The following is a 15447-nucleotide window of genomic DNA, read 5'->3' as shown; positions in this document are numbered from 1 at the left end:
CACTGCCTCCAAGCCTCCAGAGCCTCACCCCGCCGGAACAGACCTAGACTCCCACGAGCAGGGACAGAGGCGGCAGACAGCGTCACAGGAGACTCCTCAAGCCCGGCAGGAGAAGTCAGCCCGGAAGAACCAGCCCCCACCCGAGGCCAAGCCCCAGGTGAGACCCCAGGAGCCCATCCGCTCCTGGACCTACAAACAGAAAACTGTCGTCAGACAGAAAAAAGAACAGGAGGCATGCTGGGTACTGTACCCTTATGTACTCCCTATAGGGAGAGGGAGGGGCGTACCAGCATTCCTACTTTCTTTTTTCTGTCTGAGAGATAGTAGATCTCACTGGTTATTAATGAAGGGGACGAGGACAGGAGGGACCTGGGGGTAATAGCATGTTATCGGTGCGTGAGACTTGATAGTCAGCCGTTGGATGAAATGAATTTCGCAAAGGTAATAGGAGAATGATCGGATCTGTGGCCTGCTACAATATGGCCTGAAGAACTCGGACTCCGCCATGCTTCAGCAAAACCTGAGAAACATCTGTTATTAAGATGGCATTAATCCCTTTAACACCCACTACAGGACTGCCACCTCAGGCTAACACTACCAAAACCAGAACCTACGTTTAATCCGGAGGCCAGAGGAGCATCTATGAGGACATTTGCAATTTTCACTTGGATTAAGACAGCTCGTTGTATTGATTTGCGGTGTATATTTTGTGTCCACAGCAGGTTTAAATTAAATTTCTTTTATATTCCACTTGCTACCCCCAACGAGGCGTAGACGTGCTTCAGAAGCTCGCTTAGCTGTTGGGGATCCGCTCTTAACCCACATCCTAGTTCTTCAGTGTTTACCAGGAGAGAATAAAGTATCCTGCAAAGTTGTTGACTTGGTAAACAAACCAGGGCATGGCAAAGTGTCTTATTTCGTAAGGGTCAAACCTCACCAGCTTGTTCAAATCAGGCCAATAATTTGAGGGTGCCACAAAAATGTCAATGAGGAAAAGGTCTCTGTGAAACAAAATACCTGTTTTCCTAATCGGAGAAGTGCTTTTAATGTTTCAAAAAGTTTTTTTTAAAAGTACATTTGGATCATAAAGTAATTGTTTGCATTTAGCACCACTGTAGAGTAGCAACATGCACAGAGGCAATGTTGTTGAATTCAAACAAAGGAGAAAGGGTATGGCCTTAAAAGTCATCTGAAACTTCCTTCCAATTAAAGAGATGTACTGAAAAAATGCAAGAGCGTCAAATATACAAATACAATCTGCTGAGGTCTGCATCCTTATGTGGTCTCTGAAAACAAAGTGTGGTCAGAGACAGGGGAGTTAATTCACACAGAACCTTCCTATCCTATTTTGGTATTTTTTCATTTGAAACTCTTCTTTTGCCATGTTAGCTAATGTAACTTGAGCAAAGCATTATAGAACCATGAGCCTTCACCTGGAGGTGGTAATGAATTGAGATAATAAAAAATGCCAAGCTGAGTAAAACTCCAGGCCCCGGCAACTGGGGTGGACTTTCACGCCCTATAATGCCTTCAATTATTGAAAAGGAATAGTTTTCATCTGAACTTTATGGGTTTGAAAGTCCATCTAGAGCTTTCCCGGCGTTCTTTTTGCGTTTACTAAGTTGCACACCGTGCACAGTCCACTGCTAACGCCCCCCCTCCCTCTCCACGCACACACTTTCGAGCTAATTAAAGCGCTTGAAGCTTGGAAGTTTAATTCCCTGGGGTTGAAGCTCAGTGTGAGAAAGGTAATTTGTCTGTCCAGAACAAAGAGATTAGGTAGCAGCCGGAAAGCATATTCAATAAATGAGCATCAAATGTCCTACACTGTGGACGCCGACAACACCAATTACGGAACTGCAAGGGAATTGCAGAGTGACATGTAAACTAGAAGATACTCCATTTTTACAAGCACTACCAGGTCGAAAAAAAAGGGGGAAAAAAGCAAAGATCACTTCATATTTATCCGCAGTTAATGGGCGCTGCAGAAAAACGAAAAGCCTGAAAAGTGTGTGTAATGATCCGTGAGATTGCTGGGGGCGTTTCTTTGAAAGCAGGTCTCCGTTTTCCAGCAGGTTACGCTAAAATCTCCTCCGTGTGAGGCCAGGGTTTGTTATATATAAAAAAAATCGTAAAATGGAGGCAGCGGGTTGAGAGAGCATTGTGTGTTGCCGTTTGCAATTAAAAGTGTCCTTCCAAACCTACCAGTCGGTGGGGTTGAATACCACCCAGGATACGCGGCGCAGGAGCGCGGGCACGCCCTGCGGCTCGGTGCGGGTGCTCAACCCCACGGACCCCAATTATTGCAGTGGGCCAGGCCGCGCTTTACCCACCACATCCTGTTTGCAAAACACAATCAGGCTCGCAGTGGGCAGGCGGCTAGATTTATTTCGGCAGATATTTCGGGGTTACAGCGCTCTTCGTGGGCTACTTCCTCCCTTCAGTCATTTTGTGAGAAAATGACCTTTTCTCGCGAGCACAAAACCTGAAGGCATGCTCCCCCTGTTATGAGGCCGGCCAGACAATAAAAAACAGAACTGTGGAAAAAAAGCGCTACCGTGAAATGCTAAAAATGTAAGCTTTGCTTACTGGAGGAGTGGGGCAAACAGAAGCTTGAAATCATTAAAATGTTCTCATGGTGGGCCTGTGCACCGCCCCACGCAATCCATTATAACTTGGGCTTCAATAAACAAATCCATGGTTAATTAAGCGGCATTCCACCGCGCACACGTATAGCAACCTTCATGAGAACTGTTTCCAGAGTGTGCACGACGACCTCTACACTACACACACTGCTCCACGGCTGCCAGTGAGCGAACACGCCTTCAACCCTGCATTTGATATTTATGGCCTTATTTAAAATCCCAAGTAAAACCAGGTTCGGCTTAAACCGGGATTACAAATCGAGTGGTAATTAGCTCACTTGCCAGTTGCAGGTTTTCCACTGCACGCTTTTGCAAGATAAAACCTAAAAGTTTTACACATTGAAATAAGTGGAAAAACATGGTATTACTGCATTCTAACCCACTCTGAAGCGTGGAACCCAGAACGGTGCTGTAATACCGCACTCCGTGGCATCAGTATTTGCTGGGGTGGTATTACCGCAACAATTAACGTGGCCCTTGCAGTCACGTTTTGGTCCAGCTGTTTAAAAGCTCCGACATGCGGGTACTTGGTCCTGCAGCTGTTGTGCACCTCAAGGGCCACTATAGAAACAACAAATATACAGGATGGCAAGAGTTTGATTAAGGTGAAGGAGAAAACACCCTGGAGATATATTTTCCTACAGGGTTGCATCGGTCTTGTTTCTAAATCTATTTATCCACTCTGTGAAAACAAGTCAGGTCCCGGGCTGGCAGCCAATCACAGCGCGGCCCGGGGAATGACGTCACGGGGGTGTCCCGGGCCGGCAGCCAATCACAGCGCGGCCCGGGACACACGGCACCAAGGGGCGGGACTTAAAAAAAGAGTCAGAAACGCCCACGATTCGCGTACTGACCGGGAAAAAGTGATTGACAACGATGTCTTCCAATGGCTAGCTTCCATTTATGGAGCTAGCCAATGGAAAAAGGGGCGGGTTCAAGTCCCCCATACTGTTCTAACATTAGATTTCGCCTGCGCGAAACGCTGCTTGCGCAGCTTTCGACAGGCGAAACCTAAAAATGGGTGCAGCGTGTTTTGTCGTTTATGAGGTAGTGATGCACAAACCTGATTGGTTTCAAAATTAACAGAGGCCTTCTGGCAACAGACATGCACGCAGATGTATACATACGCACGTCAGGAGTTATGCTTCAAAACTAAACGGAAACACAGTACAATATTTCAAAGTTGATTACATTTTTGTTTCTAGCAGCCTGTTCTTCCTAACTGTTACAAACAAATCTTGGTGCGCGCTCTGCATTGCGATGCAGCTGCCCATAACAAAATGATTTTATTTATTTATATGTTTACTTACCTCTAAACGGCCATAAACTGTAGTTTACTACCCCCACCCTGCGCCTCCCCCGCCCAACGTCAGCACCCGGCAGCACTCCCACCACGGGCCGCTACTGCCTGCCACCACTTTAGCCCCCTCCTATGTAGCCTGGTCCATGGTGGGTCGATTTCTGGGGCAGCGAGTGAGTCTCCTTCGCTGTCCCTGCACCTCCCTACACTATCCAGGTGGAGTGCCCTCAGGCATGTCTGCCCCCCCCTTTATCTGGAAAAAAATGGGTGGCTTCTCCTGCTGCCACTTGCATGCGACCCGAGAACAGCTAAGTATTTTTCAGGCCCATCTGATAATGTTGCTGTTTAACCCTCACATAGCAGCAGCGACGAGCTGTGCCTCAACTGAGTAATCTGGGTATACTGCTACTTCCACTCCCTCACAATGCCATGGGCCTAGAGCGAAAGGCCTGAAGTATCAAGTCTCTATCTATCACGTACTTCAGCAGATGGGCGATTACTGGGCGTGGGGCCGCACCCTGTGGGAGGGGCTTTCCTGAGATTCGGTGGCTGGGCTGGACTGCCTCCCGGGCAGTTTGGAATGCTGCTGAGCTGGGGGCTGATTTTGTTCATGGAGACCTGCGTGTGCTAAACTAAACTCGTTTTGCTTTAATTATTTCGAAGCACACGCAGGTCTCCATGAACGAAATCAGCCCCCACCATAGGGAAATCAACCCCCAGCTCTGCAACATTCCAAACTGCCCGGTAGTCAGTCCGGCCCTGTCCGGTGGGCCCGCTAAAAGGAAAATAATTTGTGAACCCTTCCGGCCAACACAGTTGTCGCTAGCCATTGTCAAGAAACAGTTCCGTGTTAAGTCCTTCTACTGAATGTAACGTATCACGTTTTAATAAATGGTTTTACTCCTGTCGGTTTAACAATAGTAGACATACAGCCAATGCAATAAACCCTGAGGAAAATTACATTTAATAAAAAAAGTGACACCAAAAGTGGCCTTTAATTTGAGACCTATGGCAGCCCTATGGCTATCTCAATGCCTCCAGAAGAGCCGCAGCCGAGGCTCCTCTAAAGGCACTGGAAATTGCAGATTGCCATAATTTTTGATGTGGCAACTCAACAATCTTTTTGTTTTTAAAAAACAAACTCTCAAAGAGAGAATTTGCTTTTGGAATACAAGGAACTATTGACCTAAACACTTGGGAGTAAATTTAATTTTTTTCTGTTAGGGACCGACAGGCTTTCTCTGACGATCCCAACAGAAACAAATATATCAAACCAATACCATCCCTTCTAAATAGCGTGTGTAATCGGATATACTTACACTGACAGCCCAAACTCCAGCAGCGTTTCTGCCAGTGGGAGCACCCCCGCTGGAAGCATGGCTGTCTGCCCGACACTTTTGTGACGCAGTGCCCTTTCCTCCAAACTCTAAATCAGGCATTTAATACTTTTCAGTGACTGCACTTTATCGGCGTGTTGTTCATTGAAAGAAATGGGTGTCAAAATCACATCCGTGTATATTTAATCTGATCTACTTCATTTATAACATTTATTCACAGCGAGAAGAAAGCTAAGCCTCATAAACACACCGTCTCTTGTAATGCAAATGAACAGCCTTTGTTTATTGGGAAGAAAATAATACGACACTTACGTTGGAAATGCGACTTTCCCAGAGATCTGTAAATCTGCAGAGCAGTTCTTCAAGCTGCAAAATCTGGCAAAGACAACCTAGGGAAGAATGCATAACAGATGTAAGACTTTGAATTAAATCTTGCACTACATGGTTACAGAAATCATATTTGTGGTGGGACAAAATGTCTGACAAGTAAATCAGTTTCTAGTAAATTTTCCGTCAGAAAGAAATGATAATACACAGTAAAGGAAGACAAACGCTGCAAAACGTTGCCTTGTAATTAAAATGCCTCAGGTCAATGTAGATTTTAGAAAGGGATTTTTCTGCTGACATAAGGGTAATAAATAAGTAAAAAAAAAAAAAAAAAAAAAGATTCCCGATTATATGCAAGTACACAGAAATTCCTGAAGAGCAAAAGCATCTTGTTGCATCGCAGGTGACTTTTTTGTAACCTGCGAGGATGTGCACATACTACGCTCACATTTAAATAGTGTAAAGCATAGATAAAAATTCCAAGTAATGCAGGTGTTTGTGTGGGGATACAGTGTGGCTGGAAACGATGGTTCCAGCCTGTATCCTTGCACATAAATCCAGCCATTACAAGTTAATCCCTGTGAAATAGGGAATAAGTGCAGACCTGATTTTTGAGGTAAACTTCTACATAAAATTCCAATTCCAAGGGGATTTACTTTACCCTCTCAGACATTTTCCTTGAAAAATTCTTATAGTCTGAAGGTAAGCAGAGACAGGGCCCAATCCACTTGGTGTATCCGAACCGTGCTCCATCACAGTCGGCCATAACTTTAGACGTTGCCTCAGTTTCATAACTCTTGTTTCACTGATTGTATTCTTTCCATTTTGTTGTAAATTAATTTATTAAAAGTTACCATATTTTTGTAATTTAATGTGAGATTTTTTTGTATTGTGTTTTTACTTTATTACTGTTTAAGTGCTGCATAAATGCTTTACACATTGCCTCCAAGTTAAGCCTGACTACTTTTGTGCCAAGTTTCGGCTAGTCCCTTGCTACGTGCATACCAAATATTTTGTGTATTAAAACCTTTTCCTTTTGTTGTGTCAAAATATTTTTGGTTGGCCAGTTTTTAAACAACTGAAATGTCCTTCATCCATTTAAAATTCTTCTTTCATGGTTTACAATAAGAATAATTTAATGTGCTTTCTAATTTTGAGTCTTCCTTTTCTACAACATTGAAATTAACATGTCTCCATTCTAGCATGATGAACAAACCTTACACTGAATATGTGCAGTGGATTTTAAATACCATTATGCCTTTTGTGTGGGCCTTCTGGATGAAAGAGTGGTAGAAATGGAATAAAGGTGAGCAATTTCTTGCTTATGCTGTTGCTTTTGAGCCCCAACACTGGCTCAGATCCTTGATCACCATTTCTTATATCACTTAATTGCTCTCATCAAGTAAGCTGAAAATCCTGGAGAATCCAGTTCTAACCCATTTGGCATTGTGACCGCAAAGCAGTAAGTGCAATGTACAAATGTACTTTGCTGTTTGGAAAATGTATTTTGGACTCGCAAAGTATTAAATAGGACGAGAGGCGTGAAAGGGGCGCCTTCCTTCTTCTATAGAAATGCAGTGAATTGTATCAATGGTTTGCAACTGCAAATGTGGTTGCAAACCACTAATGGAGAATTAACTTTTCAAAGCAGGTGGTAGACATTCACAGAGTGCAAGCTGAACATAAGAGACAGCTTCAATTTTGTGAATGCCAGTTGTGGGCATTGAAAAGAGCAGACACTTGTGTCCCTTGCAATCCTCCATCCCTGCACTCACAGGAAGTTCAGTCCTGGTGGGTGGTGCTTTTGTGTTATGACAGGTGATTAGTACATCAGTCACAGTACAAAACTCAGATCAGGTCATAAAGCGTTGGTGGGCAAAAACTACGATTCCTTTGTGACCGAACCGTAGTACATTGGGCCCTAGTTGCCTAAACGGACAGTAACCTAGACCTCCCAGTAAACACAGTCACCAGCAGAGACCACGTTCCGCTTGGTCACCTATGAGGAATCCTCACCTACACGTTTTACAAAAATCATGGCCTAGGGGTCAGCACTCCCAAATGCCATACTTAACCATACCGCCTTTGTATATAATGGACTGTTCTAGCACCAACTAGACTTACTAGAAATCAGAGTCTATCCAAATATGCAGCAGCGAACGTCACAGTAGGCTTGTAAAAGAGGTCATCCTTTCGCTCTATTTCCCAGCTTAGGAGCATAATTATGCAAGTTCTAGTTGTTGTGTAGATTAAAGAAATGTTTCTCTAAATCCTAACTTGTTCCTTTGAAACACAATAATAGCCTAACGCTTTAGCCAAATTCGGAGCTCTTCAAAAACCTTTTACTCATCATCATAATACATGGCGTAGGATAACCATAAAGTTGCTGCCCAGACCATCTTACCCCGATTCATTTTCTAGAGTAGGCTCCATCTAGCACCTCAATACTCTTACATTTCTCAAATGTGTTTCCTTTGACATTACTTTCAATATATAGCAAGCTACATAAAAAAGAAAAAGCCACATTATAGGCAAGCTAATGCAACCAGTTAGGGTCTTTTGACTGACTCCATTAACATTTGCTTAGATTTCACTCTTGGGACATTCCCTCTGCAATATTAACATCAGATGCAGAAGTGTACTTTCAAAGTTCCTAAATAACAATATTTAAATTGTCATTATATTCATTTAAATGTTTGTCAACTGTATATTGTGATAGTTGTCTATTTTAAGTACTCTTCAATATTAATATTGTAGCTAAAGGGTGCACTTAATTTACACCACAGACGTGTTCGGCTTTGTAGGTGAGATGGAAAAGGTGAATTGGAGGAAGGTGCTTTGTCTGATGAAGAAAAATTCTAAGCAACATCATTCACAACAATTAAACTTTTACAAAAACGCTAATCTGCACTTTCATTCTCGGGTATTCGACAAATACAATGTTACAAGCAAAAACCCTATAAAAGGAGTTACTATTCAAAATGCAGTTTTGAATTTTGAAATGAAAACAGCCAATGTCAGGGGGGCGATGTGTTCACCACTGTGGAGTGCTACTGTGGGCACATGTACCAGAATTGCCTGCCAAATGATCGAGATATCTGCTTGGGAAAAGGACAGAGTGAGTTTCTATTCGCTTATTCCTACTCCACGCACTATGCCTTTTGTAACAGTACCATGCAGGTTTTTCCAAGAAAGCATTTAAAACAAAAATATTAAAAGTACCATTTTAACTAACATTGCTTTTTCCCACTACTACTGTTGCAGTGGTTATAAGATGACAGCTGGTCAAATAGGGGCTGATCCACAAAGCAATATTGTACTTTTACATCCAAACTTTTTTTTCTGTGGTAAAACCCCTTTCTCTACTCCCCTACAAACATTAGTGGGGTAGGGATCCATTCCCCTCCTTCCATAAGAGATGTTACTTCTGCTATTTTCTGGACCATTCAAATTGGTTGTGGTCATTAGTGAACTCTCACGGTAAACCATTTGTCCTTGCTTGCACACCCTTGCTGAGGTTAATAACCGCACAATTATAGGAAGCTGTGACATACAATTATGCAGTAGTAAAACCATTTATGCATGGCAAGCATACTTTTATAGGATGCTGCCAGGACTAAATGTATTTATTTTTATTTATTTATTATTATTTTTTTTTATTTAAGAAGTTTTCTATAGCGCTGGCCAGATCCGGGGGTATCAGAGCGCTTTACAACAGGAGGGAGAGAAAACAATCATATCTTTCTGGAAAAAATGGGGCCCCTGCCTAATCGGATGAACCCTAGCAAGGTAAAATATTTTTTGGGAAAAAACAGTGTGCACACCGGGTTATGTGTACTAATAGTTCATGAGTAACTTAGACAAGTATATTATAATAAATCATTCTCAACTCATGAAATTCTGATCAAGGTTATTTATTTTTAGTATATTTTTGATATTTAGTCTTTGTTGTTTTGTTTCTTTTCTATCCTTTTGTTTCTTTTTTTTCCTTTTTTTCTTTTTTTTCCCTTATATGTACTCTTACTTATTTTGTTACAAAAAACATTTTTTACATACAAAACATTTCAGATGGTTTCACATTAAAACAGTTATTTTTTAAAACAACATCATCACTATTTGGGATTTAATATAAATGCAGAATTAATTCCTTCAACGCGTTTCGGCCCGTTGCCTTCCTCAGGAAATCTGCCTTGTTCACTGTTATGATAACCGTAGCTAAAATGATGAGAAAGCAATACTTTAGTGTTGATCTTATACACAGATTTAATTAATTCTCTTGTCTAGCTGCTTACTTCATTCTGTTGTATCTCTATAAATAATTATATCTTTAACTGATACATTAGTGCAAACCCCTGAGTGAATGGCGAGCCCACACTGGCTAGGTGCTGTCATATCTACATACATATACATTTATTTACATACCATATACATGCTTTCCTCATATAGATGTTTTTATGTACAATATTTACATCTACGTCAGATTTACTTTATGACTCTTTAGACATCGTAATTTTGCCTATTACTTGCAGATGGGAGCTTTAAAGGTAGATAACATGACTCTTATGGTGTTTAGGGAGCCCGTGACAATTTGCCCAGATAAGGGGAGAAAAATATCATTTAAAAAGGCTGATTTTTGATGTTCCTACGCTTTCTACCAGTACCAATAGTGGCATCATAATACCTTTTGTTTGTTGTGTTGGAGCGTCGCAACTTCTGTTATCTACCTTTAAAGCTCCCATCTGCAAGTAATAGGCAAAATTACGATGTCTAAAGAGTCATAAAGTAAATCTGACGTAGATGTAAATATTGTACAAAAAAAACATCTATATGAGGAAAGCATGTATATGGTATGTAAATAAATGTATATGTATGTAGATATGACAGCACCTAACCAGTGTGGGCTCGCCATTCACTCAGGGGTTTGCACTAGTGTATCAGTTAAAGATATAATTATTTATAGAGATACAACAGAATGAAGTAAGCAGCTAGACAAGAGAATTAATTAAATCTGTGTATAAGATAAACACTAAAGTATTGCTTTCTCATCATTTTAGCTACGGTTATCATAACAGTGAACAAGGCAGATTTCCTGAGGAAGGCAACGGGCCGAAACGCGTTGAAGGAATTAATTCTGCATTTATATTAAATCCCAAATAGTGATGATGTTGTTTTAAAAAATAACTGTTTTAATGTGAAACCATCTGAAATGTTTTGTATGTAAAAAATGTTTTTTGTAACAAAATAAGTAAGAGTACATATAAGGGAAAAAAAAGAAAAAAAGGAAAAAAAAGAAACAAAAGGATAGAAAAGAAACAAAACAACAAAGACTAAATATCAAAAATATACTAAAAATAAATAACCTTGATCAGAATTTCATGAGTTGAGAATGATTTATTATAATATACTTGTCTAAGTTACTCATGAACTATTAGTACACATAACCCGGTGTGCACACTGTTTTTTCCCAAAAGAGAAAACAATCATATACAGTTCGAGGGAAGGATAAACATGTTCATAAGTGTTCAAAAAATTACAATTGTGATGAGCGTCAGAGGTAGAGAGGTCCAGGGGTCCAAGGTGTGCCGTTGAGGTAGAGAGGGTTAGGGGTAATCTCAATACATGGACAAAGATCAAGGCTGAGAGATTTCTCCGAGCGGCGATGGAGCAAGGCAATCGGTTGGGGAGAGGGGGTGAGGTAGGCAGTGGATGCGCATTACCAGATGACTGACGGCTGGAGGCTTGAAAGTCACGGACCTTTAGGAGGCTTTTGAATTTTGCAAAAAAGGGGGTAGTTCTGATGACCACGGAGATGAAGTTCCAGAATTTGGGTGCGTTTCCTACAAAGGAGCGAGCTGCGTTTTTTTGTTTGCGCGTTTTCAGGGGGATGAGTAAGAGGGAGTTGGAACTCCTGAGGCTTGTAGACTGGCCGGCTTTCTTAAGTTTAGAGGCTAGTTATTCTGGTTTCCCTGTGTGCAGGGCTTTGTGCGTGAGGCATGCAGTTCTGAAGCTGGCACGCAATTCCACTGGGAGGCATTTTAGTTCTCTGAGAGCGGGAGAAATGTAGTCGTATTTTTTGACTCCGGTGACCATTCTGGCAACTGCATTGAGGGTTTTGAGTGGCGCTGGGTGGGAGAGAGCTGTCCCGAAGAGGACTGCGTTCCCGTGGTCGAGTCTGGACAACACAAGTGATTGGGTGGCTTGTTTGAGGTCCAAGGGTGCATTGTGGGGTTTGATTTTGAGGAGAAGCTTCAGGTTAAGGAAGGCATTTTTTGCGGAGTTCTTGATGTGGTTGGTCATGGTTAGCTTGTGATCAAGGGTGATTCCAAGTGATTTTACAGAGCTTGCCAAAGTGAGGTTACCATTGAGAGCATCGATTGCTTTCAGCCATTCAACAATTTGTGGATTTGCTTCCTTGTTGGAGATGAGGAGGAATTCAGTTTTCCCCTGATTGAGTTTAAGGTGGTTGGCTGATAACCATTCTTTATCCTCTCTGAGAGAATTATTGAGTCTTAGAATGTCATTGAAGGAGGAGGTTTCCAAGTAGATCTGAGTGTCATCTGCATATAGATGGAAGGGGATGTTGGCTGTTTTTAGAATGGTGGTGAGGGGTTCCATATAAATGTTGAACAATTGAGGTGAGAGAACGGATCCTTGAGGGACACCTCAGTTAACGGGTAGAAGGTCAGATGAAAAGGATTTGATTTTTACCCTTTGGGAGCGGTTTTGAAAGGAGGAGAACCATTGAAGGACCACCTCATCTGCACCTACACGGTCCTTGAGAGCCTTGATGACAAGACTGTGGTCCACCGTGTGAAAGGCCGCTTATAGATCCAGGAGGATGAGGAGGCAGTAATGGTCCGAATCAAGGGAGTTGAGGATGTCATCCACGATGTTAAGGATTGCAGTTTCGGTGCTGCAGCCTTTTCTAAAGCCTGATTGGTGTTGGTCTAGCAGATTAATATTGTCGATATGTTGGTTCAGTTGCCGGAGAACACATTTTTTGAGGATTTTGGCTAGGAAGGGAAGATTGGAGACACGTCTGAAGTTGTTTAAGTCATTAATGTCTAGGCCTATTTTCTTCAGAAGAGGTGTGACTTGGCCAACTTTGAGGCAGTCTGGTATGATGCTAGTTTTTAGGGAACTGTTTATGATTTGGCACCAGAGTGGTGCTAGGGAGAGTTTCAGTTTTTTGGCCATATGCAAGGGTAAAGGATAGAGGGTGTGGGATGAGGGCGTGGAGGTGGAGATTAAATTAAGAATCTCAACTTCAGGTATAGGATCGAAGTAACTCCAGGTACTTTTGGGTCGTTTGATCAAGATGGTTTCGATTGCTGAGGACCAGTTTTTGCCTGCAGGATGGAGGTTGATGTCAGGTGACAGTTCGATCTTGGTGATTTTTTCGTTAAAGAAGTTGGCGAAGCGGTCACATGAGTCTTTGGAGGCCTGGATGTGGGTAGTGGAATGCTTGGATGTTCGTTTTTTGATGATGTTAAATAGCTCTTTTGACCTGTTTTTAGCCTTGTCCAGCGGGTTGGAGAACATTTTGTTTTTTTCATTATTGATATGTTTTTTGTACTGTCTTCTGGCCGTTTGGAGTTCTTCGCAGAGGCTGGAGGAGGGGTTCTTTCTCCAGAGACGTTCTGTGGCTCTGAGTCATCTTCTTTCATCGTTCATGTCCTTGTTGAACCAGGATCTGAAGGGGATGTTCCTGGGTTTTTTCAGTTTCATTGGAACTAGATGGTCTAAGATGGAGGCCATGGTTATGTTGTAGTGGGATGTGAGTTCTGTGGTTGAGAGGCCCGGGAGATGGGAAGGAGGGTGTTAATTTTTTCTTCTAAGTCAGCTGTGTTGATCTGCGTTAGGTTTCTAGACCATGTTGGGGGATCTTTGATGGGAGTCAAGTCAAGTCAAGTCATAAAATTTATATAGCGCTCTACATACCCGGAGGGTTTCAAGGCGCTTGGGGAGGGGAGGGGGACTAGATATCCCTAGGGAGGGGGATTATTTGTCAAATATCCACGTTTTAAGTTGTTTTCTGAACGCTAGGTGATTCTGGGTGAGGCGAAGGTAAGCGGGGAGTGAGTTCCATGTTTTGGCAGCCAGGTATGAGAAGGATCTGCCTCCCATGGTGGTTTTGTTGATGCGAGGGACAGTGGCGAGTGCTTGGCTGGAAGAGCGAAGTTGGCGGGAGGGGGTGTAGAAGGACAGTCGAGAGTTGAGGCAATCTGGTCCGATGTCGTAGAGTGATTTGTGTGCGTGGGTAAGCAGTCGGAAAGTAATCCTCTTATTGACGGGTAGCCAGTGGAGGTCTTTAAGGCGGCCAGAGATGTGTTCATTGCGTGGGATGTCTAGTATGAGCCTGGCTGAGGCGTTTTGGATTCGTTGTAGTTTCTTCTGGAGTTTGGCGGTGGTACCTGCGTAGAGGGTGTTTCCGTAGTCCAGTCGGCTCGTGACCAGAGCATGGGTGACTGTTTTCCTTGTTTCGGTGGGGATCCAGCGAAATGTTTTTCTGAGCATGCGAAGGATGTTGAAGCAGGATGAGGATACGGCGCTGACTTGTCTGTTCATTGAAAGTGAAGAGTCCAGGATGACGCCAAGGTTCCGTGCGTGGTCTGTCGGGATGGGTGCTTTTCCGAGGGCTTCCGGCCACCAGGAGTCGTCCCATGCAGAGGGGGATTTACCTAAGATGAGGACTTCTGTTTTGTCTGAGTTCAGTTTCAGACGGCTTTGTTTCATCCATTCGGCGACTTCTTTCATTCCTTCGTGTAGGTTGGTTTTGGCGGTGCTGGGGTCCTTGGTGAGAGAAAGGATCAGTTGAGTGTCATCCGCGTAAGAGATGATGTTGAGGTTGTGTTGGCGGGCGATGGTCGCGAGGGGGCTCATGTATACGTTGAAGAGGGTGGGGCTAAGTGAGGATCCTTGTGGTACGCCGCAGATGATTTCAGAGGCCTCGGACTTGAATGGTGGAAGGCGGACTCTCTGGGTTCTTCCGGAGAGGAACGAGGTGATCCATTCCAGTGCCTTTCCTTGGATTCCGATGTTTCTGAGGCGCTGTAAAAGGGTGCTGTGGCAGACTGTGTCGAAGGCTGCAGAGAGGTCGAGGAGGATGAGGGCGACTGTGTCTCCATTGTCCAGTAGAGTTCGAATGTCGTCTGTTGCTGCGATGAGGGCGGTCTCAGTGCTGTGTTTTGCTCGGAAGCCAGATTGTGAGGAGTCGAGGGATTTGTTGGCTTCGAGGAAGGCGGCGAGCTGGTTGTTGACAGCTTTCTCGATGACTTTGGCCGGGAATGGAAGAAGTGAGATGGGGCGGTAGTTTTTGAGTTCGGTGGGGTCTGCTGTTGGTTTTTTCAGAAGGGCGGTGAGTTCAGCGTGTTTCCAGTCTTCTGGGAAGGTAGCGGAGTTGAAGGAGCAGTTGATGACGTCTCGGAGGTGCGGAGCTATGACGGAGTCTGCTTTGTTGAAGATGTGGTGAGGGCATGGGTCTGTGGGGGATCCAGAGTGGATGGAATTCATCAGGCGGATGGTGTCCTCAGTGGTGATTGGGTTCCAGGCGTTAAGGGTGTTAACGGGGGGAAGATAGTCAGCTGATGGTAGGGTGGGTTGGCTTCCGGGTTGGTTGTCAAAGCTGTTGTGGATGTCAGCAATCTTGTTGTGGAAAAAAGAGGCTAGGGAGTCGCAGAGGGTTTGAGAGGGGGTGATGTCGTTGGAGTTGGCCGAGGGGTTGGAAAATTCCTTGACGATGTTGAAAAGTTCCTTGCTGTTGTGGGCGTTGTTGTCGAGATGATCCTTGAATGCTGTTTTTTTGGCTTTTCGGATCAGTTGGTGGTGAGTACGGATG

The 15447-nt window shown here is 43.4% G+C and overlaps 1 protein-coding gene across 1 annotated transcript in view; it reads right to left on the bottom strand.

Moving 5' to 3' along the window:
• The window catches only part of ITGA4 (integrin subunit alpha 4), a 531379-nt gene that overhangs the window by 166886 nt on the left and 349046 nt on the right, over positions 1 to 15447 (bottom strand). The window contains exon 17 of the mRNA XM_086956223.1: positions 5595 to 5671. Within this exon, the coding sequence (XP_086812349.1) occupies positions 5595 to 5671 (77 nt within the window). The remainder of the gene's footprint in view (positions 1 to 5594; positions 5672 to 15447) is intronic.

The sequence above is a fragment of the Lissotriton vulgaris genome, chromosome 2_1, assembly GCF_964263255.1.
Source record: "Lissotriton vulgaris chromosome 2_1, aLisVul1.2, whole genome shotgun sequence".
NCBI classification, from domain to species: domain Eukaryota; kingdom Metazoa; phylum Chordata; class Amphibia; order Caudata; family Salamandridae; genus Lissotriton; species Lissotriton vulgaris.
Note: the sequence above shows the minus strand (reverse complement) of the source record. Positions and strands in the feature narration are given on the sequence as shown.